The sequence below is a fragment of the Notamacropus eugenii genome, chromosome 4 (assembly GCF_028372415.1).
Source record: "Notamacropus eugenii isolate mMacEug1 chromosome 4, mMacEug1.pri_v2, whole genome shotgun sequence".
Classification (NCBI taxonomy): Eukaryota; Metazoa; Chordata; class Mammalia; order Diprotodontia; family Macropodidae; genus Notamacropus; species Notamacropus eugenii.
In genome coordinates this window covers 250,895,820-250,915,885 of record NC_092875.1, presented here as the reverse complement: position 1 = coordinate 250,915,885, position 20,066 = coordinate 250,895,820, and the positions used below count along the sequence as shown (strand labels likewise).

Genomic DNA, 20,066 nt, shown 5'->3' with positions numbered 1-20,066 from the left:
ATTAATAAAATAAACAAAGGATTATTAAGATTAAGTGTATTAATTAAACCAATCAACAAATAAATAGCCTTCTTCCACTAATCCCTTTATTTCCATGCAACCTCTACTGCTAACAAGTCTAGAGTAAAACAAAACAAATGGACTTAATCCCCCAAAATTAATATGACTATGTTAGAGGGGGGGAAAAAGTTACTCACTAACTGTTTGACTTTCAGAGTTTGTGGAGTACTGGCTGGTTGTGAAAGGAATGAGCCAGGTTGTGTAAGTTTGATATGAATAGGAGGCCCGATGACAGGTTTTACAGAGGCAGATGTGACTACTCCAGAATTCACAACTGGCTTTGAAGATGGAAGAGAAATGGATGGCCCTGCAACTTCTCCAGAAGTCACAGTGGGTTTTGTTGGCGGAAGTGACAGCGTTACTGCTGCCCCAGGGATGAGGGGTTTTTCAGGTTGGAGTGAGACAGTTGCTACTGTAGTAGCACCACAGGTCATGAGAGGCTTTGCAGGTTGAAGGAAGACAGTTCCAGCTGTTACTCCTACTGGACTTGTGTTTGAACTTACAGAATGGAGTGTGACAGCTTTACTAGTTGCAACCCCTGGAACAGAAACCGGATTTACAGGGTGGACAGCAACAGCACCAACTGTGGGTCCTCCAGCTCCAGTAATGGGGCTTCCAGAGCGAAGGGCTACAACTCCAACACCTCCGGGGCCAGCCACTGGACTTGCAGTCTGAATGGAGACAGTGCCTGCTGTTGGTGCTGCAGAAACAAGGAGGGACTTTTCCGTATGGATCGAAGAAATAGCTGTAGTCACAACAGGAGGGGGATGAGTGACAGCGGCACACGTAGGAATGATGACCTGGGGAGGACTCTGCTGAACACACTGCTCAATGAAGCTCTGGGAGTTGGGCATTAGCTGTCGTAAGGCAGTCACACTTTTCTAGAAATGGAAAAATTCAATCCTGATCATTTGGAATGAAATAATTAAGCAATTTTAAAAAATTGCAAATAGCACTTATGAACTATTATTTACCATACAAACTCCTGCTTTCCCATATCTCTGAAAACCCTAAAAGTTTGTCTGCTTTTTTAAAAATAAAATCTCATTTATCAGTAAAGCAATAATAATACTAACATTTACATAGCACTTACTATGTGCGAGGCACTGTGTGAAGCAGTTTACAATTTCAGTTGATCCTCACAATAACCCTGGGAAGAAGGTGCTATTACTACCCCATTTTACATGACGAGGAAACTAAGACAGAGAGATGTTAAGTGACTTGTCCATGGATACAAAGATAATAACTTTCCTGGCTCCAGGCCCAGTGCTCTAACCACTGGGCCACCTAGCTGTCTCAAAAAACCTATCACATACTCAACCTTAGCAAACAAATATTAGAGACAAAATGATTTTCTATCATCATATTTAGTCTCTTTCTACAACAGTGGCATGTTAATTAAAAATACTACATTAATCCTAGAATGGAAGTCTTTCTAAAAACTATGAAGAAATTCATGCTTTTAAAAAACATAATTAAAAACTATTTTGACATATGCAAACATATAATTATACTTTGGACCAAAGTTAAAACTAAAATACACAACACACATCTAAATTTTCCAAAACTTTAAGAACCACTGTTATACACAAACCATATCTATGCTGGGGCTGGGAAAAAAAATGATCACAGTACTTGCGAATTTAAAAATTGAGTTCTAGAAAGTAAAATGAAAGTAGCGAAAGAAATGCAAAGAAAGTCAGATGATGATTACCAAATAGTTTTACCTTCTTTTTGGAAAGTAAAGGCTGAAATTAAGTCTTTTAAAGCTAAAAATTGATTATCTGTTATATGGAATGGTTCCCTGGAAAAGTGGGTGGAGGATGGATACTAGGAAAAATTTTGTTGTTATTAAAACATATATTAAAAAATTTTATTTTTTTAAGAACAAAAAGCTGAAGGGAATATGAAGATATGAATTTTTCTCGCCAAAACAGTAGTTTAAAAACATTTCTAGGTTACACCACTAGAGAGTATTTTCATTCCTCCACTATAGGGATTAAGTACTGCTTACTTCTTTCTTCCCTGCAATGATACTTGACTGAGATGAAGGAAAGTCAAAAAAGACAAAAGTAAGGAAAATGTCCTCAATGCAGCCAAATGTGCTTTGCCAGAAGGCTGAGAGATGATGTTGAAGAAAATGAATGGGGTAAAAAGAAAAGAATTTCCTCTTAAGTCAACAAGATCCCTAAAACCCAAATCACTTAAAACATTTATTCAAAGTCAATAAGACTAAGTAAAATAAGAAAAACTGAACAGCATATCATGAAGCCAGTTGTTCAAGTGTCTCTATGAAATTAGAGATTTTAAAATCTAATTTCTTCCATTAAGCAAAAGAAAAGTACAAGGAAAGCTGAGTAATCCTGAACACTATCAAAGAGAACTTCAATACACTGATCTTCAAAAAAGATCTTCAATAAACTCCATAATTCAGAAGAGTTCCCCTAAAATCTGATTATAACAAACTTTTAGACTGGCATGATAAAAATGAAAGATGTAAAAGAAAGTTCTTACTGATGGCTACACCTAGCCTAAAGAAAAGGAAAGGAAAAGTAAGATTTTTGTCCAGAATTTCAAAAGGAAAAAAAAAAGCAGAACATTTTAAACTGCATGAAAATTTTAAGTATTTAAAAACTGAAGTTTAACTACAAATAGGAAAAGTCACATGGAAAACCTTTAAACTGACCACTTAGTGACCTATACTTATAAAACTTTCTCCCATTAGGTATATCTGGATCACAGAGCTTAGGCATTAGAATAATCGTTTTTTTTCCTTCTTATAAAGTGAAAACACAGAGGTAGATAGGGATGATTTTCATTAATCAGAAGTGATAACATTTGCTAATTTGCCTTATGTCTCCACTATTCTTTGGGGTGATTCATAATACTCACTCAGTAGAAACATCAATGCGTATTTAAACTGCTGCCACTTAAAGTCTGAATTCCAAAGTCCCACAGTTAATACTATTTTACTACTGTTAGAGGTAGCTAAGTGGTACAGTGGATTTAGGCAGGGACTCACCTAATCTCTCCCCCAAACCCCTCCAAATTCTTTTAAATAATCCTAGAGCAGCAGACCCAATAAAGGATGGAGTGAAATAATTTTCTAGCCCAAGTCAACTTAGAAGGTTAGGAGGAAAGGTCCTGTGTGCCAAGATGAAAGTATTTTAGTCCCACTAACAGAGGGAGATAGTTAGAAATTTAACTCTTTAATCCACACTATACCTAACGATTCACTCCTATCACTCTTTCCCCTTCCTCCTTTTAAACCTATATAAGTTTTTGAATAGAAAGGATTGAAGGATGACTTATCTACATTTCAGAAGAAAACCAGTATCTGGGAGGTATTTCAAATAAATTAGCAACAAGGACAATTCAGGAGAACAGTTCAAGGTGGACCAAAGTAGATTAGAAGGTAACCTGAAATAACTAGGCACATCTTCCCACCCTCTGCTATGACTGAAAATCATACAACTATAGAAGCTATCTTGAGTCAGTCCTAAGGATAGATAAAAGAAGCAAGGTTGGGAGCAAATGAATCAGTGAGGGAATATGACCGGAGGGGTCAATGAGGGCAGATGCATCTGGAGAGGATTGTCTCTAAATCAACAAATCATTCTGACAGGTGTTCCTATGTAGGTGACACAAAATAGAGTGTGCCTATACTATACAAAGTCCAAAAAAATTTTAAATGCAACAACTACAGGAAAGGAAAAATGTCTGACTAAAATAGGTTAGATCACTACTCAAGTATATGAAGGTAAATTATTTTCCAATTTAACAAGCTAAAATGCAAGGAAAACTTCATGCTCTATTTCTTCAAATTTCACTTCATAATGTTCTCCCTCAAAGCTTTATCACTGCCTTCTTCAAAATAAGGTAATCATAATCTTCTTTAGATTAAAAATTATAATTTTAGTATCACAAAGTTGCATCTTTTCCTAATCCATCTTTGCCCTTCCCTACCTCCCCCCAAAAAAACCCTTTACCTTTAGAAAAGGGACAAGATGCGGTTGAGGTGAGGATTTGAGTTCGATGTACAGTTTTTTGGTAAATTCCTCTGGTTCAATTTTTGCATCCTAAGAAGAATAAAATACTTTGTTAGTTAAAAAAAGATAATTTAAGAATTGCCAAAATATATATTTTACATTCATCTAGAAACAGATACTTTTCAATTGTAGAAAACATTCAATAATCTAAAACAAAGTCTCAATTGCAAGCAACAATTGTGGGTAAGTAGATACTGACATTTTATAGTAACATAAATAACAACTGAGAATTCTAATGAGTTAGATATACAGAATGGTCTAAAACTAAAATTAATCATTTCCCTAGCATAAGAAGCAATGTCATCAATTCTACAAACATCATTTAAAAGGCAAAAAAAGAGGGGCCCAGAAGTCTTAAAATGGGGGTACAGTGGAGGGAGTGAAAGAAGAAGACTATTAAAAGAAAAAATGAAAACAAATACAATTTGTGTTGGCCAGACTACCTTATCTTGTTAGAATGATATTTCAGATCAGACTAAAAGATATACTCTGAGAGACATACGCTGGATTTTAAAAAAACAAACTCTAAACCAAAAGGAAAAATTTCTTGAAACTCACATCTGTTTACCAAGCCACAAAAATCCTTTGTGCTTATGCAAAAAAAAAAAAAAAAATCAATTCAAACACTTATTAAGTGTCTACTGTGTACAAGGCATTATGCTAGGCCCTAGGAACACAAGACAAAAACAGCTTGGTCTTTGCATTTAAGTTGACATTCCGCTAAGGAAATGTATACATAAGTAAACGTAAGATATCAAGAAGGAAGAAGACTGGAGAACATTACAAAAGGCATAGGTGCACCTAACATAAGCCCTGAAGGAATCTGGGAACCTGAAAAGGGGAAGAAGTACATTCAGACCTGTAATACATAAAGACTAACTGTAGAAAGGCATATCTGGCATGTCTAGTTGAGGGAAGCTGCTATGCAGGTTTTGCTGACTACAAGAGGAATAACAATATGAAATCTAGAAAGACAGGAGGGGACCAAATTGTGGTGGCCTTCAAATGCCATCAACTCTGACTTCCTTTCTATACTCTTCCTTCTTAAGGAAAAATCCTCAGCAGATTCCCATGTAAAAGCAAATCCCAAAAATCATTTAGCATCCATATGTATATATTTCAACACCTCAAAATATTTAAATATTTGCCTCCAACAATCAAAAGTAGCCTTCATTTTAAATATACTGTGTTAACAACACCCCAAAACTAGTTAAAAGTCTAAAAGTAAAGGGAAGGAGTAGTATTCTATATATCCGATGCTCTACTCTCCTACCCCAATGCCTTATTATGGCATAGACAGGATGCTGTGTTCTTAAAGGCAAAATACAAAATCCTAAATTAAGCTGGAAAGACTTGGAAAGAAAGGTCAGAGGGGCAGACTCTGTAGCTACCATCTGAGAACCAGCCTAGCTGGTCTGAAGTGATTCATCACCAAAATGTTGGCCACAAGGGGATTATTTATGACAGGGACTTCTAATGACTATCTACTAACATCCGGAAGGGGTGTCACCTGTAATGGTGGAAAGAGTATCTAAAGCAATCTAGAGATGAACATAGCAGCCTTTGCAGGAGTAACCCAGGAGATTCTCAGTACCAGATCCAGAAGGCAGTCAGGCAAAAAAGAGGACACTAAGGAAAAGAAAAGGCTTAGTTCCCTGTACATTTTTCGCAAATCTAGAATGAACTAGCCAGACTCTCTGATTTTGTAAATTTTTTTTGTGATTTGTTATTGTAACTATACTGAAAGCTTTCTGAGGTCCTAGTAAAATCATCCCCAATTAATCTTACCATATACAACATAACCCAGTGCTGATGACAAACCACAGGTCAAATCAAATGTTTCCCAAACATAAAAATGTCATACACAATAAAAGCTTGATATAATAAAAAGAGTATCCAAAGCCACTAAATCACAGAGCTTTTGAAGTATTAAAACCTAACAAACAATATCAACATACATTTATGTGTACTGGACCACACATGTACACATAAAAAGCAACATGGTGGAGTAAAAGTCAGTCATAAAAGACTTGTATTCAGCTTTTATCTCTTACATTATTTGTGTGACAGTGGGCAAGTTACTTAATCCCTTAATGCTCCCAAATCAATTCTCTTATGACTGTCATGTTGCAGATGATCTGCATCAGAGAAAGGACCTTGCATGCAGTTCTGGACCCCACAACTCAAACAATATTGATTCACTTATTAAGAACCTAATATTTGCCAGGAACTGTGCTAGGTACTGAATTAGAATAAAAATTTATATAACTGAAATGAAAAGTTTTGAAAGCAAAACACATAGATCTACTAAAAACAAATATTGCTTGTAAGCCAGGTGTCAAACTTGCAGAGGCCAGCAAAACTCCAATGAGACCCAAACTAGATTAAAATGTAATTAGGAAATGTGTAACAATCTAAATAAAAATACTTTACAATAATGTTAATTTGCTTTTTTGAAGTCAAGCTGCAGGCCCACAGGCCCACAAAATCTGTTTGAGTTTGATACCATTGTTGTAAGCTACATACCAGATTTTTTTTTTTTTTGATGGGGAGGGGCTACTGGTGGGGGTAAAGAATAAGGCCTATAGTTAGATCAATAGAGAGATGTTTTCCTCAAGTTAAATGCACACAAACTAGTTGCATCTTGAGATTTCTTTTTAAAAGAAGATTACAATGCTTTAAAGACCCAAACTATAATTAAAGTTCAGCTTATCAAGACCATTTAACAAACAGAAGGCTTTAAATGAAGATTATACAGTTTCCCTTTTTCTGATACCTCTCCCACGGGTTGTTGACATCATTTCTGTCATACTAAGTTGCCACTACTTGTTTTAGGGTTCGCAAGGTTTTTTAGAAATAACTTACCAATGGTGCAGCTAGATGGTTCAGTCGATAAAGCACTAGCCCTGGAAATAGGAAGACTTAAACTCAAATCAGGCTTCAGATACTTACTGTGTGACCTTGGGCAAGTCTCTTAACCCTGACTGCCTCCCCCCAAAAAGAAATAACTTACCAAAAGATTTTCCACAAGCTTCTTTACATTCTGTCCCATTTCTGGGGACTGAGATCCACCACATGCTAGTTTTATCAACATTGCAAGAAAGTTTTTGCATTTTGTTACATTCTCTAGCATTTCCTAGTTATAAAAAAAAAAGGATAAAATATTGCGATGAGTATCAGGCGTTCATCTTTAGATAACAGATTACAGAACTCAAAGAAGACCATTTCAAGAATCACAAAATAAAGTATTACCACAGAGATACTGGTCTGCACAGCTGCTGGAACCTCGACTTTCTGGGTGCTCTCTTGTGAGGGGGCTGCTGGTGTTCCGATGACTGAAGGCTTCAGAGGAGTTACAGTATTCAGTGGTTTTACTGGGGTAACGGTGACAACACTGGCTGGTGCAGCCACAGACTGAAAAGAGAAAAAAACTTATATTTTGGCAAGAGTAATTCTCTCCCATGATGATGGGGAATGGTATCAAACTCTACTCTTAATTGGCCTTAAATACTACAACTACTACAAAAGCTACAGGTCATCCTTGACAAAAATATAGCTTGACAGGAAAAAAAATACTTCTTTTTTCCCTTAAGTATAAAAGCACATTGAATGTATATTAATTTATTAGAAGTTTCTTACATAGATTTATAAATTAAGTACACAAAGGAATCATATCAACCATGTCATTTCACTTTATTTCAAAGTGTTCTCCCCCCTTCAGCTGAAATGAGACATGATTCTAGCACCATCTGCAGGACAAAGCAAATATATGAAAACACTGATGTTAGATAGCATGTTTCTTTTCAAAAACATATCAGAAAAGGGAAAACATAAAAGAAAAATATCAGATATAAAGGCTAACTACAAGCAAAAATGTCCAAGTTGTAGCATATGGAACAAAAGAAGGTATACAATTCGAATCCGATCACTGAAACTACATTTGTAAAGATGTACCAGGAGTTAAAATTTCTTAAAATATGCTCCTCATGGAGATTTCATTCTAAAATAATCAGCAGGTCAAGAAATATCAACGTACATATGGAAAATATATTGAATTCAATTTCTTTGTTCTCTGTAGCTGTTTTAGAAAACTACAACATAAACTGCACACTCATGAATGTCTGGGAGAAAGGGCCCTATTTCTTGAGAGGCCGTTACGTGCACATGAAGTAGAATGTGAGCACTCTTCTTATGGCTTTGTCTCTCTTTAGATGTCAGAGGTTTTTAACGTAGTGCCCGTTAGCTTGATTTATTTTAAAATATTCTGATAACTGTATTTCAATATAATTGGTTTAGTTTTTACTCCTGTCTATTTTATTCCACGCATATAAAAGTTTTTCCCCCCCTAAGGAGGGGTTCATGGACTTCACAAAACTGTCAGAGGAGTCCATGACACACTAAAAGGTTAGGAACCCCTAACACAGGAAAACTTGTAATTATCTGGACATCAGTTTGAACTCTCTCACTGCCCAAAAAGTAGCTAACAGATAATTTGCTGCATTGCCTCAATGCTGTCATACTTCTAGGGGTTTGAAAAAAAAGTAAGGGAAACCACTGTCCCAGACCTTAAGCTCACCAACAAGAAGAAATTAGTTGCTGGATTCGTGGTTTCAGGACACTGGGATACTTATCTCTACCAGTACCAATCTTGCTGAGAGTTTTTATATATATATAACTATATAAGCATATAGTTATATATGTATATATGGTTATATAGTTAGGGTATATATATAGTTTTATATATATAGTTATAGTGTGTGTGTGTATATATTATATACACACACACACACACACACACACACACACATATAGTTAGTTGGTTAGTTAGTTAGTTAGTTCATTTAAGACACAGAACTTGAATCCACAGCCTTCCTGTCTCTGAATCTAGCTATCAGCTAAGCCAGGCTGCCTTCTAGCGTTCACAACAGAGGAAAGCAAACTTGGGCATAGTTGGACAACTAGCTAGATTTGAAGAAAACATAAGCAAAATGCTACAATAGGAAAGAACAGTGGGCTCTGTAATCAGAAAACATATATTCAAAACCCAAAACTGAGTGCCATCTTGGGCAAGTTATTTCAACCTCTCTTCCTTATTCCTCAGCTTAGATGACTCATCTATAAAATGAAAGGTTGGACTAGATGGCTTTCTATGACCAATGATCACAAGGTTTAAAATTCTACAAGGAAAAGAGAGACAGAAAACTCGATAATGAAATTCAAAAGACATAAAAGAAAACAATTCTGATGAGAAATAAAGGGGAGGAGGGGGATCTAAAACGACTTTAAAAAGCACAGAGAACTTACCAACTTATTTAATTTTTTTTTAAAGGCAAGTACAGGAGATGGAAAGATGGGCAGGAAATTGGGAGTCAATGTGAGAAGATGGCACAACACTGGAAGAATGTTAGGATACAATAATATAAACAGAAAGAACCAAAAAAAAAGAAACCGAACACTCTATAATTAATTATCATGACTAAGCTTGGACAAGCAGAAGAGATGGAAAAAATCTACCTCCTTCCCTTCTCTGCAGAGGTAAAAGATTATAGGTATGAAATATTTTCAGACATCCCTGATTTAATGGAAGATTCTGTTTAATTAAATTTGTTTCCTTTTTTTAAAATTCTATTACAAAAGACAACTAATCGGGTAAGAGAGAAGGGGATGATTTCGTCTATTCAAAAACTGAAGGTAAGCTACAAAAAAAAGGTATCAATAAAAATAAGACTTTTAAAGTGTCAGTAGTGAATAAGAAAAAATTTATTGAGTCCTTAATTATGTGCCACACTGTGCTAAGTTCTGAGGGAACAAATACAAAACCAAAGATGATGTGCACCTTCAAGAAACTTCCATTCTGTATGTGTAGATCCTATATAAAATTGTATGCCATCTCAGGGAGGGAGAGGGGAGGAAAAGAGAAGGAGGGAGGGGAAAAAAAATCTAAGTTATACGGAAGTGATTATAGAACACTGAAAACAAATAAAATAATAAAAAAAAGGGGGGGAATGACTTACATGTGCAAAAATATTTATAACAATCTTTTTTCATGGTGGCAAAATATTGGAAACTAAGGCGATGCTAATCAACTGGGAAAATGCTGAACAAGCTGTGTGGTATATGAATGTAATGGAATACTATCACGCAATAAGAAATGATAACTAGCTAGATTTCAGAAAACTTGGAAAAGATTTGTACGAAATGATGCAAAGTGAAATGAGCATAACCAGGAAAACACTGCACTCAGTATTAGCAACACTATGTGATCATTAACTGTGAATGACTCAGCTTTTCTAAGTAACACAATGATTCAAGGCAAGTACAAAGGACTCATGAAGGAAAATGCTATCTACATTCAGATAAAAACCGATGGACTCTAAATGCAGATTGAAGCATACTTTTTTTACTTACTTTATTCTTTTTCATGTTTTTTTCTTCTTTTGATCTGTTTCTTTCACGACTGTGACTAATATCGAAATATGTTTTACATGATAGAACATGTAAAACCTATACCAAACTGCCTGCCATTTCTGGAAGAGGTAAGAGCATGGAGAGAGGGAGAAAATTTCAAACTCAATATCTTGTAAATTGGGGAAAAATAAAATACTACTTTAAAAAAAGAAAAAAGAAACTTACAGTCTAATGAGACATAGCACACAAAGAAGAAACGACTGATAGCCAGAGACAGACACTTCAGTCAGGAAAGTTACAGTGATGGTGAGCGAGGTCATTAAGGAGTAGAACGATATACCTTATCCAGAAAGTAGGATGAGCAATCATCCATGCAGGGGCAGAAAGAAAGGGAGACAGGGAATCTCCAGGAAGAAGGTCAGAGAATAGGGAATGCTAAAACTAAAAATAAGATCAGGCTGGCAAAGAATATTAAGGAGAATTAAAAAAAAGAACCATTTTGAGCTATAATGGGAAAAGATGACAAAAGGGAAAAGAATGCTGTGTGAAGATGAAAGTTCATGAAAGGAAGAAGACATCACTTTCTTTGCTTCTGGGTTTTGTTTCTTTCTGCCGAGAATAACAATATTTGAACTACAAAGCACAAATCAAGAGCTAATAGGAAGCTGAAATACAAGGTGGATAGGGTAATATTAAGGTTGTACCTAGCTACCCCTTGAGAAATTCAAGTCTCTTCTCAAACCATGAAGAATAAGAGATACAGCAGAAGTGTTTAATGTCTTGGATCAGTGGTTTTCTAAGTGTGATTCAGAGACTCCTGAGAATCCTTGAGACCTTTTCAGGAAGTCATGAGGTCAAAATTATCTTCTAATACAATAAATATCAACAGATGTAACCCACATAAATAAAAACTTTTGGGGGAAGGGGACTACAGGGGGAGGAAGAAAGAGTCTTCCTAAGACCAAAAAATATGAGCATGGCTGCCCTAGACAAAGGCACTTATCAAACCCACAGAAAACACAATATAAGAAGAGAGTTCTACTCCCCTGAAAGAGGAAAAATCCAAAGGAATCTCCACAGATGAGAGCACTAGGCTGGAGCTCACAAGACAAAATAAGTCTAAAAAATATAATCTTGAAACTGTGTTCCAAAAAATAAACAAACTACACAAATACAACAGGAAAGACACAGCTAAAGAGTTTTGTTAAACACATACACACACACATCCATGCACCTTGAGGACACCTTAACAGAAACAAACTGGACTGTACACCTGGACATGCTCAATTTTAGGCTGCCATTTTAGCAAAGTGTATATACATATTAAAGAAATTAAGAGATAGTCTCATGACGGTATCTGCAAGTAAATGAAATGTCACATTAGACTTCTGCTTGGCTACTTCATTTTTGTCTTTGTGCCCCCAGTACCTAACTTGACCTTGAACATAGCAGGCACTTAAAAAAATCTTTGTCAATATGAACTCAGAAAGTACAAAGAGCAGAAGCAGATAACACATGGAGAGGGAGTTTTCAGCTTGGTGTAAGAAAAACTTTTGAAAAAATATCTCTCCAGAAGTGGAAGGCGCTGCTTCTGGAGATAATGAATTCTTCAAATGAAGGCTGGATTACCAGGGATTCTTTTTCAGATATGTATTGGACAAGATGGTCTCGAAGGTCCCTCCCAAATCCAGACTGTGAATCTGTGACTAAAAATCAGTAAGGCTACTTTATTGTCTAAATAAATCCATCTTTCTGTGTAGTGACTATATGTTAAGTCAAAATAACAGAAATCAAAATAACAGAAAACAGTCATAGCTAATGATCCATTTTATGAAGACACTCCCTTTATGTCAGGGTTCATCCTATTTCTCATTGCCCAGGACAACCCAATGAAACTTCAACCTAGTAGAAAAGAAATCAGAAGGTGAACCTCATGAAACTCGCAGCTTGGTAGAACCCATTCCTGAGTGAGGGGGTGCCTTAATGGTACTTTTTGTTTCTCCATTAAGGCAAGGTACGGTGAAGAGTTAGGCCTGGAGTGAAGAATACCTGAGTTCAAATCCAGCCTCACACTTACTAGCTGCGTTAAGTCACTTAACCTATGTGCCTTAGTTTCCTCAACAGTAAAATGGGGACAAATAATAACACCTTTCCAAGGCTATTATGAGGAATCAGTGACATAACACTTGTAAAGCACTCAGCACAGTGGCTGGCACATATTAAGCATTTAATACAAATGTTTGTTTCCTCCTTTCCTTCCTCTATTAGCCATTGACTGCTTACAAAAGCTCAAGAAAGTACAATCTTCATACCACTTTCTAACGACTACACCATTAATTGTGGGTCCTTCAATTCCATCTCCTTCCAGCTACTAAATGTTTCCCCACAATTTTATGAGACTCCTCATTGGCCCAAAGAAGATCTATCATCTCAGCCTTCTCTATCAATCTCCCTATAGTGCTCCAAGTCTATAACTTTTTACCTCAGATGCATTCTGCCCAAGCTTCCATCCAGTTACCTATGGAAATTGTGAAAAAAGAAAAGGATGCACACATCTTGTGTATGTGGATGATGAAGGGGCTAGAATTTGAGGTCTGGGGACAGTAATGTGATAAATTTAGCAGATGAAACTAAATTTTAAAAAAAGGCTATTTTCTGAATCTGAAAAACATATGTAGACCCAAAAGTGACCATCCTATAATTAGAAATGTTTATTTTTTCTTCTTTTTTCCCCCTTACATATAAACTACAAATTGAACCAGTGTGCTAAGGTATGCCATCAGAACATACCCATCACTAAGGAGCTCATCACTAAAGAAGACGTACAACATGCAACAAATTATTTGGCTACTATCCGGCATAACTAAGTATTTTTCCTCCCAGTTCAAATGTCATCAACAACTATAGTAATACAAGAAAATATTTCTTGAATTCCTTTAGAGATAGGGGAAGAATATTTTAAACTTCATTATAAAATGTTTTTTGCCTTTAAATTTGCATACAAATCCTTGATGGCTTCCACATCCACTTCTTATTTTCCATCAAGAGATTTTTAAAAATCTAAAGTAGTGCTGATTTTCTCCACAAGGTGGACATGAGTACTTTTTCTTAACTTTGTTTTCTGAGCTAAACACTAGAGGTGTCAAATAGGACAAATATTGTCCTTATTTGGTCTCTGAAGTAATTTTCATGTTAAAACAGGTATCAATTGCACTCTGAAGGGTCATGTCCTATCACCAGCTAGAACCCTAACTCCATTTTCACTTGTTTTAGTAAATAGAGATCTAGACATGGTATTTAGTTTTCTTCTCTCTTATACAATGCACTAGGTATAGTTGTTAAAATAGGCACAGAATCATCTCAGTTTCCAACATCTGACACTATTTCCCTTTTTTTAATCACTACTGTCAATACTACATTGCCAATCCCTAGAAACCAGCAAGTGACGTATTCCTAAATTAACCATCAGACAAATGGCTACGCTTGAAATGAACTAGTACAAAAGTTTCCAAATTTAGGACAGCTAATTCTGCTAAAGTATTAATATTCCTTTCCAGACATTTACAAAGTTATCTTGCAAACTCTATCCTTGGGCTTTAACAACTGCTTCCAATTTCAGGTAGTTGACTTGGCATTAGATTACTCATGCACTCAAGTTCTAATTTGAGAACCTTTTACATCCCTTCACAATTCTACTAAAATTTTCAGTTTGATACTTTATGAGAAGGAAGCTGAAGTTTACAACCATTTGTGCTAAGAATTTTGCTCCACATATTTCATACTAATGCCACAATCTGTGGCAATTACTGTACCCCAAAACCAGTTAGCCCTCTGAAATCAATGTAAAAATCTGCCACCAAACTATCATGAAATGAATTGATTTCCAAAGAAAAGAATCACAAAAACCAGTTAACTATTAGGGACCTATTTTCACATAATTAATCTTTCCTAAATAGTCAAGCATTTATTTTGCTTTAAATTTATCAAGTACTAGATTATACACCAGGTTAATCTCTACCAGGCCCAAAAGTTATTTTAATTCTATTAACTACAAAAAGAATGGTGGATTCAGAAGCCCTAGGTTCCTGTCCAGTCCTTCAAATTTACATTACCTGAGTGACTTTGGGCAAATAACATTTCATAGTCTCATATTCCTCATCTTTAACCTACTTCACATGACTGTTATTAAAAAAGCATTCTGTACGTACAAGAATACAAGTCATTCCCCAATTGATAAATGATCAATGAATATGAACAGGCAGTTTTCAGAGGAAGAAATTAAAGATATCTAGAGTCACATGAAAAAATGCTCTAAATCACTATTGATTAGAGAGATGCAAATCAAAACAACTCTGAGGTACCACATCACACCTATCAGATTGGCTAACATGACAAAACAGGATGATGATAAATGTTGGAGAAGATATGAGAGAGTTGGAACACTAATTCATTGTTGGTGGAGTTGTGAACTTATCCAACCATTCTGGAGAGCAATTTGGAACTATGCCCAAAGGGCTACAAAAGTGTGCATATCTTTTGACCCAGCAATACCACTTCTAGGACTGTATCCCCAAGAGATCATAAAAATGGGAAAGGGTCCCACATCTACAAAAATATTTATAGCAGCTCATTTTGTGGTGGTCAAAAACTGGAAATCAAGGGGATGCCCATCAATTGGGGAATGGCTGAAGAAACTGTGGTATATGAATGTAATGGAATACTATTGTGCTATAAGAAATGATGAACAGGAAGACTTCAGAGAGGCCTGGAAAGACTTATATGAACTGATGCTGAATGAAAGGAACAGAACCAGGAGAACTTTGTACACAGCAACAACCACAGTTTGCGAGGACTTTTTCTGGTAGACTTAGTACTTCACTGAAATGCAAGGACTTAAAAAATTCCCAGTGGTCTCTTAAGGCAAAATGCCTTCCACAACCAGAGAAAGAACTATGGAATTCGATCACAGAATGTAGCAGATCATTTTCTTTTGTATTATGTTTTGGTTTGTTTTATGATTTCTCCCATTCATTTTAATTCTTCTACGCAACATGACTAAGGTGAAAATGTACTTAATAGGAATGTATGTGTAGAACCTGTATAAAATTGTATGCCATCTCAGGGAGAGAGGGAGGAGGTAAGGAGGAAGGAGAGGGAAGTGGGGGAAAAAAATCTAAGTTATATAGAAGTGATTGTAGAACACTGAAAACAAAATAATAAAATAAAATAAAGCATTTTGTAAATCTTAATGTGTGAGCTATTACTACTTCAGGTATCCTGGGAAGTCTTTCATATATAAGAATTCAGTGACTGACTTGGCTGAAATCAAAGAAATATCCCAAATACCTCGTTTACATAGAATGAGAGTCATCATCTACTGTATCTTTGACAAAGAGATGAAGAATATAACATGGACATAGAGAGTCAAGAGACAGAACCTACCTGTATTATGGAAGGTTTCTGGAAAGAAGTTACCACAGTACTTCCTAACTGTGCCACAGTTTTCACAGGAGCAGCAACTGTTTTGATGGGTGTCACCGCCTTGACTGGAGCTACTGCCCTAACCGGAGTCACTGTCCTGACTGGAGCCACTGCCACTTTCTTAATTAACTGTGTACCAGAGTTCTGAAAAGAAAAAATGAAGAGATAACAGGATTATTAGGATTGAGAGAGTTCAGTAAGAGAACAAGCATTTAAGGATTTGTAAAGATCTGTGATTTTTAAAACCCGTAGGTTTCCCTCCATCCAATGTCCTCACTCTTCCCCACCACTCCCCCACCCCCAGAAGTAGCCAGTCCTGCACCACGCCATCTCTGCTGTAGCCACGTTCCTTCCATCTTTGCAGAGCACATTTGTCCTGCTTCTCTTCCTCTGGAACCCCTCATTTATTTGATTTTCCTTGCATAAAGTTCCTCTCTTTTTAGGAAATTGATACCTACCTGTCTGTAACATTCAAAAATGTTTGAAAGAGACCCTTTCCTTCTCCATAGGACAACTGGCCCTCTTATACACTAGGGGGTAATCCTGCTATGTGCAACCAATTCAGTCATGCCCACACCAAACTAGGGAAGAGTGACAAAAGTCTGGCTTGACCGGGGTATCAGGTCTAGATGAATATTCTTCCACAATCATTAATTTCCTTCTTTCTGACATATCAAGATCATCTCACCAAAGCCTGGGCTTCCAAGTTTCAGATGTAGTCTTGCCTCTCTAGTAACTGTGATGGTTTGACCTCTTGACGTTTCTTTCATTCCCTCCACCCCCCAATTTTTAATCTCTGCCCCACTAAATACATCAGCTTAAGCACTTGCTCTTAGCTGAGGCCAAAAGCACCTGTAATAAGACAACATACATTTTTAGCATTACTGATTAGTTTGAACCTTCCAAGGAAATTTCTAAGTCCCAAAAAAGCCAGAGCAATGGAATGGGACAAGACCTAGGTACGCCAGTAGAAACTGTTTCATATATGGTTTTAAAATTATATTCAAAAAACATAACCTGAGTGCTATAGCTCAATGCAATCTTAAATTGTGGAAATCATCAAAAAAACAACAACACAGAAGTCTGGATTTCTCATCTCTATCTGGGATAAAAATTCCAATGTAAAATTTCTAATAAAAAATATTAACAAACTAAGGTGGAAAGCATAGGACTACAGATTTTTTGAGCCTGAAGGGACCTTAGAAGCCATCTTATCCAACCTCCTCATTTACAGATAAAAAAACTAAGGCCTGAAGTGACTTATCCAAAGCCACACAGTTATTAAGTGACCATGGCTGAATTTAAGCCCAGGTGCTCTTTCTATAATTCTCTTCACTTCTAACTGTACAACTTGTGCAAGCTCAATTTAATTTAGTATTTATTAAGCACCTACTATGTACCAGGCACTGTGCTGAGCACTAGGAATACAAAAGCAAAAATGAAACACTTTCTGCCTTCTACTGGGGAAAACAACATTTACACTTTGCAGAGGAGGTTCTCCTTCAGGTATGGATTGGATCAGATAGCCTTGAAGGTTCCCTTCCACCTTTGAGAGTCTGTGATTCAAATTATGGGTGATAACACTCAGCTACTCTTAACTTGGTCTCTAAGGCATGTATGTATTAATTAGTTATTTATGTCACCTACTTATATGTGAGCTACTCTATTACTTACATTTTTAAACTATCTTCCATAGGTTTTGTGATTTGAATCTCTAGACTGAACTGAATTCAACGTCTACCAACACTTGAAACTCAAAATGCTTATAACTGCCCACCACAATCACTAAAAACAAAACCAAAAACCTGCCCTTCTTTCTAATTTCCCTCCTGATGGAGGTAGTACAACATTCAATCTTACGTCAAGTCCTTTTTTTTCAAAGGGAGTTATATCTGATGGGCTCTAGTGCTGAAAATAATCTTACATAATAAGATCATCTAGATCAGTGATTTCCAAACTTTTTCTATTTCAACCTTCTCCCTCGGCTTTCAGTAAATTTTTCTGAACCACCAATTCAATATCAAAGGAAATATTCAGTTTACCAAGCATATGCACATGGGAAATTACATTAATTTCAAAAGGATAATACAATTATATCAAATATTCCCATAGTTCTTTGATAAACTTCTCATACCTCTTGAGGATATGTGTACCCTAGTGTGGATCCCTTGATCTATATCAGCTCCTTCATTTTAAAGAAGAAAAAACTTAGTGCTAGAGAGGGGCTGGGGGTCATAGTAGTGTAAAGAGAAGGGCCAGGCAGGAATCAAAGCTTTACAATCTTACTGTGATTCACATCCTTATTAGTGCTAGGCTTAACTATCAGAGTGGCCTCCTAGCTGGATTCCCTTCCTCCTATCTCTCCCTTTTCCCCTTCACACAGCAAAGTGATCTTCCTAATACACAAAAGGGTCACCTTCCTATTCAAAAGGCGTAAATGGCCTGTTTTGTCTTCAAAATAAAGAGTAACTCTTTAGACTAGCATTGAAGATCCTTTGCATACCTATTCATACTATCCTAGTTCCATAGTGTACTGCACCTTACAAACCTGCCTTTCAGCCAATCCCTCATCTTGGTCTGTCCAATTCTACAATGAGAGTAAAGCCAACAGCAGCTTAAATTTGTTCGAAGGGGTCGTCATCACAATCTAAGATTTGAATGTTATCTCTGGCCTGAAGGAAACTGAATATCTTCTCTGAAGTTGAAAGCTTATTCAGGGTACAGTAGTAGTGCACTTTTCCCCATCCCTATTTCCTTTTCATCTCAGTCTGTTGGAACTATTCTTTTCCTTCAAAGTTCTCATCAGGTGTCATCTCCTCCATCCCTAATGTCTACCCCATTTGTACCATCTTCTCCCCAAAAGGTTAAGTGATATTTAAGATTCTCAAAAGACATAAGCAAATAGAAAGGGTTTTTTTTTTAAAGGTTTCTATCAAAAATATTTTAAATGCTTTTGCACTTGAAGGATGTCTAAAGATGTCAAAAAAATTTGCCATTTATGTGATTACATTTCTCTGTCTCTCTCTCTCTCTCTCACACACACACACACACACACACACACACACACACACCAAAAAACATTCATCTGTCACTAACTATACTAAAAAAAAAAATCAGCATTTCCTTTTTTATTTTTTAAATTCTATATTTTTGAATATGACACAGTGGATTTATAAATATAGAATGTGTATATATGAATTAATGTAATATATGTATGACATATTATGATATATGTTATAGGTCTACACATGCCATATGAACATATGATAATATGAACTCTTTACATGACCAAAAGACAAAATAGAACAAAAGTTTGGTTTTTTAATGAGAAATATAAACTTGTCATAAAGAATTACTTTAAAATCCTTAAATTAAAAAAATTAACTTTTGGTTATTTAAGCAATTACTAACCTACAAAAAACAAAGCTTGGTTAAATGGGTATCTCCAAGGTCATACATAGCTCATTATACAGTGACTTCAGAAAGTGTATTCAAATCAAGTATCTACCAAAGGCAGTCCAGTCTCATTGTAATGAACTATTAAGTATAATCTCACTTCTCAGAGAACTGATAATAAAGTACATCCCCCTCTGCTTCCTCTCTCAATAGTGAGGGGAGACAAAAGGGGTAAGCGGAGGTACCCTATGGAGTTAGGATGTGTACGTATGTCATCAATCAAGGTCATGGTAGTGATGGATTTTGCTTACCGGCACAGTACAGATTTTGACTGCATGAGTACTTGATGGTACTGTTGCTCTTACATTCACAGGGCTTGGTGTTTCAGCTTGAGCTAAAGCTTGCTGGGACACCAACATCAGCTGACCACTATTACTTCTTATTAGAACAGTTCCTGTAAATGAGAGAAAGTTGCAAGTTCTGATATCAATACATCTCCAAAGTAGTATTTTATATCATTTCCTTTTCCCCTATTTCCTCCTTACTCAACACAAAATGTTCCATGGGGGCTTACATTACTCAAGTATAATTTCTTCTTTAAAATTAGGTAACATGTTAAGCTTTTTAAAACCACAAATATTAGTAAATTAATCACTCAAAGAATGATTATAA

General features: G+C 36.1%; 1 protein-coding gene across 2 annotated transcripts in view; it reads right to left on the bottom strand.

Annotated features, from left to right (window-relative positions):
• TAF4B (TATA-box binding protein associated factor 4b) overlaps positions 1-20,066 on the bottom strand; it is a 188,960-nt gene that overhangs the window by 121,701 nt on the left and 47,193 nt on the right. Inside the window, exons 2-7 of one of the 2 annotated variants that reach the window (XM_072604453.1) lie at positions 19,706-19,848; positions 15,960-16,142; positions 7,362-7,523; positions 7,123-7,245; positions 4,050-4,139; positions 198-941 (exon numbers count right to left, since the gene is read on the bottom strand). In XM_072604453.1, coding sequence (XP_072460554.1) covers positions 198-941; positions 4,050-4,139; positions 7,123-7,245; positions 7,362-7,523; positions 15,960-16,142; positions 19,706-19,848 — 1,445 coding nt within the window. The remainder of the gene's footprint in view (positions 1-197; positions 942-4,049; positions 4,140-7,122; positions 7,246-7,361; positions 7,524-15,959; positions 16,143-19,705; positions 19,849-20,066) is intronic. The other variant, XM_072604454.1, reaches the window with a different exon arrangement.